This window comes from Seriola dumerili, unplaced genomic scaffold (assembly GCF_002260705.1).
Source record: "Seriola dumerili isolate Sdu_G_001 unplaced genomic scaffold, Sdu_1.0 BDQW01000166.1, whole genome shotgun sequence".
Lineage (NCBI taxonomy): Eukaryota > Metazoa > Chordata > Actinopteri > Carangiformes > Carangidae > Seriola > Seriola dumerili.
Genome location: NW_019174421.1, coordinates 30,528 through 43,884, shown reverse-complemented (window position 1 = coordinate 43,884; position 13,357 = coordinate 30,528). Strand labels below are relative to the sequence as shown.

The following is a 13,357-nucleotide window of genomic DNA, read 5'->3' as shown; positions in this document are numbered from 1 at the left end:
CTGTCTCTCTCTCTGTCTGTCTGTCTCTTTGTAGTAACTGTCTCTCTCTCTGTCTCTCTCTCTCTGTCTGTCTGTCTGTCTGTAGTAACTGTCTCTCTCTCTGTCTGTCTGTCTCTTTGTAGTAACTGTCTCTCTCTCTGTCTGTCTGTCTCTTTGTAGTAACTGTCTCTCTCTCTGTCTCTCTCTCTCTGTCTGTCTGTCTGTAGTATCTGTCTCTCTCTCTGTCTGTCTGTCTGTCTGTAGTAACTGTCTCTCTCTCTGTCTGTCTGTCTCTTTGTAGTAACTGTCTCTCTCTCTGTCTGTCTGTCTCTCTGTAGTAACTGTCTCTCTCTCTGTCTCTCTCTCTCTGTCTGTCTGTCTGTAGTAACTGTCTCTCTCTCTGTCTGTCTGTCTGTCTTTTTCTCTGTCTTTCTGTCTGTCTCTCTGTAGTAACTGTCTCCCTGGTTGTTGACAGGAAGAACTGGAGTCAGTCGTGGACCGTCCTCCATGGAGGAATCCTCACCTTTCACAAAGACCCCAAGTCTGCTCCGACTGGGAACGCAGTGAGAACCAATCTCTCATTATATAATATATATAACACACACACACACACACACACACACACACACACACACACACACACACACACACACACACACACACACACACACACACACACACACACACACACACATGTATAATGTATACAGTAACAGAGCTGACAGGAAATAAACAGGTTTCTAGAAGTTACAGAAATGTTGACAAAGACTTGAACCACCGTCTCTGAGCAGAGAACATGTCAGCTGTTGTTCACTCTGACTGTCACAGTCTTCAGTCAGTTAAACTGAATACATAACATAAACATTACTAACTAACTATGGTACACAATACATGGAAATATATAAAATATGAGCAACATACATACTGTATTTACTTATAGATATATACATACATACTGTATATACATATAAAAAAGCCAAACTGTGTCTGTAAATGACAACCACACAAACACAACACAGGTCACCATGTAAACTGAGACAGATACATGTGACACACACACAGATGAAGCTGACGATGAAGCTGACGATGAAGCTGACTTCCTGTTTTTCAGAGTAAAGCGTCACAGATTGTTCCAGAGTACACAGTGGACCTGAGAGGTTCTTCAATCGGCTGGGCCTCCAAAGACAAGTCCTCCAAGAAGAACGTTCTCGAGGTACGAGGTCTGTTACTGTGGTTACAGCCTGTTCTAGTGGTTCCACATCTTTGTTACCATGGTGACAGTCTATTCTAAAGACATGCACCGCTCCCATCGTGTGAGATATCACAGTTACCGTGGTTACTGTGGTGAAGCAGTGAAGTGGATGACATGGTTACTCACTCAGATGTCTGTGTGTGTGTGCAGCTTAGGACTCGTCATGGCTGCGAGTACCTGATGCAGTACGACACCGAGAGCATCATCAGTGACTGGCTCAAAGTGATCCAGGACACCATCAGACAGCTGGTAACACACACACTCACACACACTCACACACACACGCTCACACACACACACACTCACACACACTCACACACACTCACACACTCACACACACTCACACACACTCACTCACGCTCACACACGCTCACCCACACTCACACACACTCACACACACTCACACACTCACACACACTCACACACACTCACTCACGCTCACACACGCTCACCCACACTCACACACACTCACACACACTCACACACTCACACACACTCACACACACTCACTCACGCTCACACACGCTCACCCACACTCACACACACTCACACACACTCACACACTCACACACACTCACACACACTCACTCACGCTCACACACGCTCACCCACACTCACACACACTCACACACACTCACACACTCACACACACTCACACACACTCACTCACGCTCACACACGCTCACCCACACTCACACACACTCACACACACTCACACACTCACACACACTCACACACACTCACTCACGCTCACACACGCTCACCCACACTCACACACACTCACACACACTCACACACTCACACACACTCACACACACTCACTCACGCTCACACACGCTCACCCACACTCACACACACTCACACACACTCACACACTCACACACACTCACACACACTCACTCACGCTCACACACGCTCACCCACACTCACACACACTCACACACACTCACACACTCACACACACACACACACACTCACACACACACTCACACACACTCACACACTCGTCAGGTTAACTGTGGGACTGTTTCAGGAGCAGGAACACCTGACGGAGGACGAGGACGAAGCAGCTTCAGACAAAGAGGACAAAGACAGGAAGAGGACGTGTAAGTCTCTCTGATATGTTCTTTAGCGTATCAGTTGTATCAGTTGTTGTTGTTGTTGTTTCTCGGTGACTATTTTGAAAAAGCTGAATCATCTGAAACCAACACCGGTCCGACCCTCGTTGTCTCTGTCCTCTGGCGTCTCAGCGACCAGGACGTCCTCTGGACCGGACTCTGAGCAGAGACGTGTCCGGACCAAACTGAGGCGGTTCCTCCAGCGCAGGCCGACGCTGCAGAGCGTCAAGGAGAAGGGATACATAAGAGGTAAACCTGATCACACGGGTCACTGATGACATCACAGAGAAACCAGGAAGAAATGCAATGTTAACACTGAGGCTCCGCCCCCTTCCTGTCCTCCAGACAATGTGTTTGGCTGTCACCTGGACACACTCTGTCACAGAGAAAACACAACCATCCCCAGGTTTGTGGAGAAGTGTGTCAGAGCAGTGGAGAGGAGAGGTACACACACACACACTCACACACACACACACACACTCACACACTCACACACACACACTCACACACACACACACTCACACACACACACACACACACACACACACACACACACACACACACACACACACTCACACACACACTCACACACTCACACACTCACACACACACACTCACACACACACACACACACACACACACACACACACACACACACACACACACACACTGAACCCACACCTTCTCTCATGTCAGACACTCAGTTATTATATATTATATTAATAAAATACAGTAATAAAAAGTTATTAATGGTTATTAGATTCTCCTTCTGTTCATGTCATAATATCATTATCATCATTGATCAACACATTGATCACATGACTTCAGTCTACATGACGTGAGTCTGATCAAATGTTTAATCCATCGAAGGAACAGAGAATCTAAACACACACAGATCTGAAAGTTCAGTGTGTGTGTGTGTGCGTGTGTGTGTGTGTGCGTGTGTGTGNCACACACACACACACACACACACTGAACCCACACCTTCTCTCATGTCAGACACTCAGTTATTATATATTATATTAATAAAATACAGTAATAAAAAGTTATTAATGGTTATTAGATTCTCCTTCTGTTCATGTCATAATATCATTATCATCATTGATCAACACATTGATCACATGACTTCAGTCTACATGACGTGAGTCTGATCAAATGTTTAATCCATCGAAGGAACAGAGAATCTAAACACACACAGATCTGGTGTGTGTGCTCGCTCAGGTCTGGATGTTGATGGGATCTACAGAGTGAGCGGGAACCTGGCTGTGATCCAGAGACTGCGACATAAAGCCGATCATGGTAACAAATGTTCTCAGACACTCACACACAAATGTGACATATATACATATATAGAACTTATATACATGAAATATTTGTGCATATAAAATAAAAACATATGTAAATGTATATATAAACACAATTTATTGACATATATGTTTGTGTATGTATTACATTACATATTATATTACATTACATAAATTAAATAAAATATATGATTAACATATATGGCAACATCACTCTCGATGTAAACTGAGCGCTGTGACCGCTCCTGCTTCTGTGTGGAGCTTCGTAAATTCAATTCAAGGCCCGACCTTGCTACCCCCAACTCAGAAGGAGACGGGTCTGCTGCTGATGTGAGGCAGGAAGTGACATGTTCAACAGTTCACTTCACATTAATTAATTCCAATAACTGAGTGTAGAGAGTCAGTGTGAGGTTCAGCAGCCAGAGACAGATGAAAGACTGAGCCTGAAGATGAGGTGATGACCTGAATGTGTCTCCATGCAGACGATGTGCTGCTGTTTGTGATGTTGTGAGCTGCTGCAGATGTTGCTGTGTGACTGTGTGCAGAGGAACAGCTGGACCTGGAGGACGGACAGTGGGAGGAGATCCACGTCATCACCGGAGCGCTGAAGCTTTTCCTGCGCGAGCTTCCAGAACCGCTGTTTCCCTTCAGCTGCTTCGACAAGTTCATCGCCGCCATCCGTCAGTGAACAACACCTACGTCACACGTCACTCATGTTACACACAACCTACATCATGTGACACAATGAGGGGTGGGGGGGTCGTTGTGCATAAGTGACCCCGCACCTGAAGCAATTCCTTTTCCTGCAGAGGTCCCAGACCACAGCCTGAGAGTTTCCTACATGAAGGACCTGGTCCGGACTCTGCCGCTGCCAAACCACGACACCATGGAGCTGCTGTTCAAACACCTGCGCAGGTAAGTTCAACCTGAGGCTTCTTAGAACCAGGACCAAAAGACCAAGACTGGTTTTCATTCATCCACCCCCACTCTCTCTCTCCAGGGTGATCGAGCACAAGGACTCCAACAGGATGTCGGTTCAGAGCGTTGCCATCGTGTTTGGACCCACGTTGCTCCGCCCCCAGACCGAGTCCGCCAACATGACGATCCACATGGTTTTCCAGAGCCAGATAGTGGAGCTCATGCTCAACGAGTTCCAGAACGTTTTCTCCCAGAGTTAGGAGGAACCTCCTGTAGCTCTTCTGGGACCTCAAGCACCACCAGAGAACATCCTGGAAACTCCTGGAAGGTCCTGAAAGCCCCATGAGAACTGCCAAAAATCTTCCAAAGTTTCAGAGACCTCAACATAACCTCGTCTCAGATTCAAAGTCACGGGGCATTGAACCCTGGACCTGCTGACTACATGGCCCCCCTTCCAAACACTGTGCCTTAAAATAAAATTGTAGATCTATGGACCCAAACATTTTCATATTTTTTAAAAACCAGTGGACATTCGGGATCAGAGAGGACTCTATCACACCCACTACAGCCTCTAACCACTTAGGCCTGAGCAGTCCAGGTAGAACGTGAATGAACTGGACCTGTTTCAAACCAGCACAAGTTCCAGATCCATCTAGGAGCTTGTGGAACACTGGACCCAAACATATTCTCCTGTATTTTAATACATATACAAGTTCATAAAGGATTAAACATGGAACGTGTTGACATTCGTGTCCGCCCTGTGTCACCACTGTGTCTCCAACAGCCAAAGTACAAACCTAGAAACCTGAACTGGTTCTGAAACCTTCTTTTGGATCATCACTTTTCTTTTTCAAGGCAACAGACCAAACAAAACACATTTTTTCTCAGCAGCCGAAAACCCTACCATTCTCACTTTGAGCAAGAACTGTCCCAACAAGTTTCAGATACCTCTGGAACTCTGGAGCTCTCTGGACCCAAACTCTTTTCCTATTCATGTTTTTGATTGATCTATAGATTTCAGAGTTCGGGGGGGTTTGAACACCTCCTACGTTTTCATTTCACAACGATTTGAACCTTCAATAACACAGATAGACCCTGAATGGATCCATCTAGAACCCTGGACTGGTTCTCAAACCTTAACCAGCAGACAGACAAATCACAGCCTTTTGGCACCTGAATAAAATCATGAATAGAACCTCATAGAACTCTTCGTGACCCACATCTCACCACCAGACCCCCCAAGCCTCAAATGACCCAAGAGTAACTGGAATGGATCTGGAACCGCGACCAGATCACACCCTCAAAACACAAAACATCCCGACCTCTCGACCTTTGTGTCCCGTGTGACTGTGCTTTTCTGTACCTGAAGGTTTATTTTGGAATCCAAATGTCTCTCAAGAGCTTATAACAGAACTCGTGAAAAGTCCTTCTGAACTGAACAAACAGCATTTCCACACTTCCACTGAACAGAGCTTAGATTTTGGGTTGACCCCCCCTGAACAGGAACACACTGTGGGTTTATGTTTGTGGGCGTACCTGTGGACACTACGTGAACCTGCCTAGATGTCAGAGGAATTAGATCAGACTTATTCTTCACTCACACATCGAGCCTGAGAACACCGAACACACTGACTCAGAGTGAAACTAATTGAAAATATAAACTCTTGTTGGTCCTTCTGTTCAATTTTCTCTTATTTTCAATCAGTGCCTTAGAATTGACCCTAACCCTTTCAAACAGGAAGTGTAAAGAGTCTGGAGTTGACACTGATTGGCTGGTCTTACCTGCTCACTGCCTTACACTCTGCCACTCTGCAGGTATGCAGGTGTTGGTGTCAGATCGCTTGTTGTTCAGTTTTAGTTTAATTTAAATGATCTACTTGTTAATGTCCATGTTCAGGTTCTGGAGTCTGGAGCCGGTGTGTTCCCAGTATCAGTCTGTGCTACATTCACTGACTCTGGAAAACACAGATTTGCTGTTGATACCAAGTAAAAGTTTAACATGAAACTTTGTCGTATTAAACACTGCATCAAACTTTAGTCTTGATCCGGTCCTGATGATGTCATCAGTCAGTGACAGATCCCACGTGTTGTTTTAGACTGTCGTCATGGCGATGGTATGCAATCACAAATCAACTGAGAAATGATCAAATTCTCTTGTGCCCACATCGTCTTTCTGCTGAGCTAGTAGCTAAGCTAAGGTAAACACACATGGATCTATGTTTGCATGAATCTAAATGTGTATCAGGATGTTCAAAGGACCGGGTCATCTCCTGAGGGACTCCACAAGAGAACGTAGAGAGCATAGAGTAGAACATGGAGAACAAGAGGTTTTACAGTGTTTCAGTTTGTCTTGAGGGAACATTTTACTGCTGTTGTTTGTGTAACGGTGAATAATCTGTACAATGTTGTATGTTTTTATAGTTTTGACTTTCTATGTGTTCAGAACAAAGTTAACGTCACCAGACTGTACATAAGAGGGTATTTTACTGACTTTAATAAAGAGGAAACAGTGTTCAGTCTGTTTCCTGCTGTATGAAACCACAGCTGCTGCTCCGACACAGTGTCCAAATATCAGGTTTGGTTGGTGGTGTGGTTACCATGGCAACTGTGGTACTGCCAACTCTCTACAAACAGACAGAAGAGGAGGGGTCACTCAGTGCCATTTGTTCTGGGATGTTAATGTGTCACGTGACACAACATAAAAACCTGCTGTGAGACCAGGACCACTTTATTAGGTACACCTCTATAAGCACTGAGTGATGAGCTGCTGTGGGCGGAGTCAGCAGAAACACCGTTTCACACCAGCGCTTCTCAACCTCCTTCAGCTTGTCCCACAAGGACTCTTAAACAACACAGAGGTCAAACAACAGGATCTCAGAGTGGTGAACGTTCAGGACTGAAGCAGGAGGTCAGGAGGCAGATCTCTGATTCACCTTCTGTCTCTGGCGCCTTCCTCGTCACTTCCTGTTTCTAACCAGCTGTCTGTTCTGATTCCAGTGTGTAGATGGAAGTCATAAACATGTAAACAGGGATAGATTTTTATATTTATATATATTTTTACCATAATTTTACAGTTTGTCGAACCACTTGCAACATGTTCGCGGCCCCACAGTGGGCCCCGGACCACAGTTTGGGAATCACTTTAAAAAATACCCACAAAAAAAAAAACTAACATCAGTTAAAGTTTCACTTTACTTTGAATAATTTCACTTTACCTGCGTCAAACACACTTTTACTTCGGAACTACATGTGTTCAACCGTTGAACTACCGTATTCCTGCGCACAGGCTTACCACAGCGCAGACTGTATTACTCCGCAGATCAGCTGTGTGAGCCACAGAGAGCTGAACGGAGGTGGACGTGTGAAGTAATATAGACGGCAGGTGGCTTACACACCTGGACTGTGTCAGACTGTGACGCTGCTGGACTCAGAGACCTCAATTCCAGGTGTCAGGTCCGGGTTTCAGGTCCAGATCTCAGGTCCGGTGCAGACACGTCTCTTTATTTAACGTTGAATCCGGACAGAGACGAAGAGACAGACTGAGTCACTCTGCTCAAAAGAACTGCACTGCGCAGGCGCGGTCCGGTAGCCGGTTGTCATGCAGACGGTTTGTTATTACTGACCCGCGAAGAGGCTGGAAACACCTGAACACACAGACCGAGAGCACGAGGAGATAAAACTAGTGCAGGTAAGATGTTTAACTCACCTTTACCTGTCCGCTGAGCTAACGTTAGCCCCGAGCTAACGGAAGCTAGCTGCCGTTAGCCATGGATGTATTGCGTTAGCCCAGGAGCTAGCGTTAGCCACTCAGCTCCGTTCAAACACCATGTTTCTTTTAACTGGGACACAGACGGTTCACCTGCAGAACTCACCTGTGGATCCACGCGGCTCATGTGGGAGCTCAGGTGTGTCACTGTGAACAGCGGCTCAGCTGCGTTCACTGACAACACCTTCACTGCTGTGAAGCGGGGTCACCTCAGGTGTTCCGGGACCGGGTTTACACCGTGATCCAGATCCAAGTGAAGAGTCTCAACACATCAACAGTCTGTCGTCATGGAGACAACACGTGACTGACAGACCGCTCACCTGGTCTCGTGGACTGATATTTGACTGAGACATGAAGCTGTTGTGATGTTTTTTTTTTTGTTTGGGGGGGGGTTGGGGGGACCAACTCCATGTTATTTAATGTTACTGTCTGACATCATCAGGTGATGGCGATGTCAGAGCGTGATGTCATCGACTTCTCGGCGTTGGAGCGCGAGCTGCAGGCGGCGGTGGAGTCTGAGCGCAGACACCAGAGAGAGAACGAGGCCAAACTGAGAGCAGTCAGCCAGGGAGTCGCCTCCTACAGGGAGTTCAGGTAACTGCAGGGGCCTGGAAACATCTCCAGGACTTTCTAGGACTCATTGAAGGAGCCCTCTGCTGACCAAAGGATCCCTGTAAAGTATCCTAGAACTCCTTCAAGGACTCCTGGAATGTCTTTAAAAAAACCTGGAGCCTTCAAAATCATCCTTGAAATTCCCTCAAGGATCCTTTAAGTGTCATGTAGGAACGCAGCATCGTTCTGAACCAACTAACTACAATACCCAGAGTGCTTCAGAAGTGTCCTGGGATACCTCAAGACTTCCTGGAAATGTTTTGGAGGACTCCAGAACTCCTTGAAGGAGTTTCAAGAAACTCTCAAAGGCTCTCAGGATCCTTCCAGGTATTTCAAGGGGCCTTGAGGGAGCTCCTTGAAATATTGTTAAGATTAATATTCCAGGGTCCTGGAAATGTAACCAAGCTGACTCTTACATGTGATCTTGTCTCTGTCAGGGACCTGGTCTTGACCTGTCACCTGAAGCCTCTGGACAAGAACGACAAAGACAGAGCTCCACGGAAACAACCCTGTAACCCTGTTGCCCCGAGCAACGAGGAACAAACAAGCCATTGTTAATCCTAAACCTTTTTACTGTTATCTCATTTAAAGCATGTTGCTGTCCTGGAAAACCTTGTTTCTCCAGGACTTAAAAACTTTCCAGGAGCTTTCAACTCAGTTCTGGAAGTTTTCCTGCAGTGACTGAGTGTGAGCATCAGGTGGAGCTGGAGGACAGGCGCTGCAGCTCAGCTGTTCTCAGTCTGTGTGAATGTGAGATATGTTTTATATGAACTGAAGACACCGAGGACGGAGACAGGCTGAGTCTGGGCTTTTCAAAATAAGACACAACAACCAAATGAATGTAATGTAGAAAACAACATGCAGCTGTCAGATGACAGGAAACAGAAGGGTGAATATTTACTGGTTATTAAAGTATTTTCTGTTTGTGTTTAATAAACTGACGATCCTTCGTTAATGAACTGACTCTGTTCAAACTGACTCTGAGTCACTTTTTATAAACTATTTATTTCTATGAACTTATTTTCTCTGATGTGAAACAGGAAGTGGTTTATGCTGAGCAGGTTCAAACACAGAGAGGAAACACAGGGAGGAGGTCTCACTCTGTGTATTTATGGAGTCCTGGAGTACTTAGCCCTGAGAAAATTCCGGGTAACTTGAAAAGACTGAAGGACTCCTCAGTATGAGTTCAGGGGTCATTTCAGACTCCAGAGGTCACTTAAGGTTTCTGTGACTGTTTTCAAGGTAACGTCCTTGAACAGCTCCAGGAGTTCTTGACATAAATGACTTTTGGCAGAGTTTCCAAAGTTTCCAGGAGTCTAATGAGGATCATTTGATTCCCTGAGGGGATTTAAAGTTTCTTGAAAAATTATAAAACCCCTTTTAAATTGATCTAAGGGTTCTTCCAGGATCCTTGAAAGGACTATGATTGCCCTCAAGAACCCTCCAGAAGTCCTAGAAAGGTGTCCAGGTGTCTTTGAACTATTGATCAGAGTTTCAAGGATCCCCCAAAAGTTTCCAAGATGTTGTGATGATCCGTGTTTGGTCGATAAGACGTTTCCAGTAGTAGTAGTAGTAGTAGTAGTAGTAGTAGTAGTGTGTGGAGTGAGTCATCTGTCAGAGCAGAGACGATCTTCGGCTGCAGGTTGATGTTCGTGTGAGCGGAATCAAACCCGCGGCTCTGACAGACAGAGACGGACACGGAGGAGACATCAGACTCCACAGTTCTACTTTCCCGCGGGTTTGTTCTCTTTCTTCTTCTGCAGCTTCAGGTGAGTTTCTCTCTCTCTTCAGGTTCTTCTTCGTTCTTTGATTTGAAGTGATGAACGCGTCGCGGTTGCTTCACGTGCAGGAGTTTAAAAACCAATAATCACTGATTACAGATGTCAGAGTTCCTCATCACATTCAACCGGGTTATTAGAGTTCAGGCGGAAGAGTCCTGAACGTGTCGGTGAAGTGAAACTGTAGAAAATTGGATGATGAGTTCAAGTTCTCACTGTGACCTGAAGAACACGAAGCTCACGAGCTTCTGATGATACGTGACGTGATAGTGACGTGAGTCAGGTTCCAGTTCACATAGTTTAATGTCTGTTACCTGGACACTGAGTCTGCAATTAAGTTTGGATTGATTGATTGATTGATTGATTGATTGATTGATTGATGCCCAGAGTCCAACGTGAACCTTCAGATTGTTTGTTTTGATCAACAGTAGATGAAGATGATTTAAGGAAAAGCAGCAGGTCATCACATGTGAGAAGCTGGAACCAGGAAATGATTCAAACTGCTGTCACAATAATTACTTTTCCAATCAATCACCTCATTGATAGCTAATGATAGGTGATTTAATCAGTGGTAAATCTTTCAAATCTAAATCTACTTTTGTTCGATTCTTCAGACTGAGATCATGAAGGATCAGAACTTTAAAGACGAGGTGATGAAGATTCTGGAAGAAGCTCCGAGCGCCAGGAGAGCTCTGCTGGAGAACTACGACAACCTGCTGAGGGTGGCCGACTACTGCCACGACAACTACCTACAGGTTAGTACTGGTTAGTACTACCACTACTACTGGCACGACAACTTCCTACAGGTTAGTACTACCACTACTACTGGCACGACAACTTCCTACAGGTTAGTACTACCACTACTACTGGCACGACAACTTCCTACAGGTTAGTACTACCACTACTACTGGCACGACAACTTCCTACAGGTTAGTACTACCACTACTACTGGCACGACAACTTCCTACAGGTTAGTACTACCACTACTACTGGCACGACAACTTCCTACAGGTTAGTACTACCACTACTACTGGCACGACAACTTCCTACAGGTTAGTACTACCACTACTACTGGCACGACAACTTCCTACAGGTTAGTACTACCACTACTACTGGCACGACAACTTCCTACAGGTTAGTACTACCACTACTACTGGCACGACAACTTCCTACAGGTTAGTACTACCACTACTACTGGCACGACAACTTCCTACAGGTTAGTACTACCACTACTACTGGCACGACAACTTCCTACAGGTTAGTACTACCACTACTACTGGCACGACAACTTCCTACAGGTTAGTACTACCACTACTACTGGCACGACAACTTCCTACAGGTTAGTACTACCACTACTACTGGCACGACAACTTCCTACAGGTTAGTACTACCACTACTACTGGCACGACAACTTCCTACAGGTTAGTACTACCACTACTACTGGCACGACAACTTCCTACAGGTTAGTACTACCACTACTACTGGCACGACAACTTCCTACAGGTTAGTACTACCACTACTACTGGCACGACAACTTCCTACAGGTTAGTACTACCACTACTACTGGCACGACAACTTCCTACAGGTTAGTACTACCACTACTACTGGCACGACAACTTCCTACAGGTTAGTACTACCACTACTACTGGCACGACAACTTCCTACAGGTTAGTACTACCACTACTACTGGCACGACAACTTCCTACAGGTTAGTACTACCACTACTACTGGCACGACAACTTCCTACAGGTTAGTACTACCACTACTACTGGCACGACAACTTCCTACAGGTTAGTACTACCACTACTACTGGCACGACAACTTCCTACAGGTTAGTACTCGTTTCTCCTACCACTACTACTGCACCGACAACTAGCTACAGGTTAGTACTGGTTACTACTGCCACTCCTACTGCCACGACAAATACCTACAGGTTAGTACTACCACTACTATTACTACTGCTGCCACGGCAAGTAGTAGTTTCCCTGTGTTGTCAGTCTTTGTACTAAGCTAGGCTAACTGTCCTGTCTCCATGTGTTGCTATCAGTCAGGTGACGGGAGTTTGAAGGCGTTGGAGGAAACTAAAAACTTCACCACCCAATCACTGGCCAGCATCGCCTACCAGATCAGCACTCTGGCCAGTAGCGTGCTGAGTCTGTTCGATGCTCAGACCAGTCAGCTTCGTCACATGGAGTCTTCCATCAACCTCATTGGTCAGGTGAGCTGACTCACACATACACACACAAACCTGTACAGTATGTCTGTGCGATATCAGTGTAACACGTAAGTTGTAAAAAAAAATCTTGTGGTTGTCTTGGTAACGACGTGTCTTTACTTCATCTGTGCATCAACAGTTTTTTCCTCTCGATTGTCTGTTTCTCTTTCTTCAGAATTTGTGCTGAGAATACAGATCCAGGTCGTGTGTGTGTGTGTGTGCGTGTGTGTGTGTGTGTGTGTGTGTGTGTGTGTGTGTGTGTGCGTGCGTGTGTGTGTGTGCGTGTGTGTGTGTGTGTGTGTGTGAATGAGTGCGTGTGCGCGTATGTGCAAGTGTGTTCACGCGCATGCTGAATACACACTTTGCTCTCGCTGTGTGTGCTTACCCAGCTCCCTCTGCTTGTTTGTTTCCAGCC

The 13,357-nt window shown here is 45.8% G+C and overlaps 3 protein-coding genes across 3 annotated transcripts in view; all 3 read left to right on the top strand.

Annotated features, from left to right (window-relative positions):
• The window catches only part of LOC111226846 (rho GTPase-activating protein 12-like), a 26,238-nt gene extending 19,166 nt beyond the window's left edge, over nt 1-7,072 (top strand). Inside the window, exons 10-19 of the mRNA XM_022752143.1 lie at nt 455-542; nt 1,091-1,192; nt 1,382-1,480; nt 2,265-2,337; nt 2,482-2,598; nt 2,695-2,793; nt 3,571-3,648; nt 4,199-4,333; nt 4,463-4,568; nt 4,654-7,072. Coding sequence (XP_022607864.1) covers nt 455-542; nt 1,091-1,192; nt 1,382-1,480; nt 2,265-2,337; nt 2,482-2,598; nt 2,695-2,793; nt 3,571-3,648; nt 4,199-4,333; nt 4,463-4,568; nt 4,654-4,831 — 1,075 coding nt within the window. The 3' untranslated portion in view covers nt 4,832-7,072. The remainder of the gene's footprint in view (nt 1-454; nt 543-1,090; nt 1,193-1,381; nt 1,481-2,264; nt 2,338-2,481; nt 2,599-2,694; nt 2,794-3,570; nt 3,649-4,198; nt 4,334-4,462; nt 4,569-4,653) is intronic.
• A 767-nt stretch (nt 7,073-7,839) lies between these two features.
• Nucleotides 7,840-9,907, top strand: ccdc103 (coiled-coil domain containing 103). The gene is made up of 3 exons (XM_022752157.1): nt 7,840-8,259; nt 8,780-8,931; nt 9,387-9,907. Exons 2-3 carry the CDS (start codon nt 8,783-8,785, stop codon nt 9,505-9,507), a joined length of 270 nt encoding a protein of 89 aa, XP_022607878.1. The 5' UTR covers nt 7,840-8,259; nt 8,780-8,782; the 3' UTR covers nt 9,508-9,907.
• A 649-nt stretch (nt 9,908-10,556) lies between these two features.
• LOC111226867 (abl interactor 1-like) overlaps nt 10,557-13,357 on the top strand; it is a 19,272-nt gene continuing 16,471 nt past the window's right edge. Inside the window, exons 1-3 of the mRNA XM_022752170.1 lie at nt 10,557-10,718; nt 11,342-11,482; nt 12,775-12,945. Of these exons, the coding sequence (XP_022607891.1) occupies nt 11,351-11,482; nt 12,775-12,945 (303 nt within the window). The 5' untranslated portion in view covers nt 10,557-10,718; nt 11,342-11,350. The remainder of the gene's footprint in view (nt 10,719-11,341; nt 11,483-12,774; nt 12,946-13,357) is intronic.

Coding starts and splice junctions, on each gene's coding strand:
- ccdc103 (XM_022752157.1), top strand. CDS start 8,783: ATGGCGATGTCAGAGCGTGATGTCATCGACTTCTCGGCGTTGGAGCGC. Junction 8,932..9,386: donor GCCTCCTACAGGGAGTTCAG/GTAACTGCAGGG, acceptor TGTCTCTGTCAG/GGACCTGGTCTTGACCTGTC.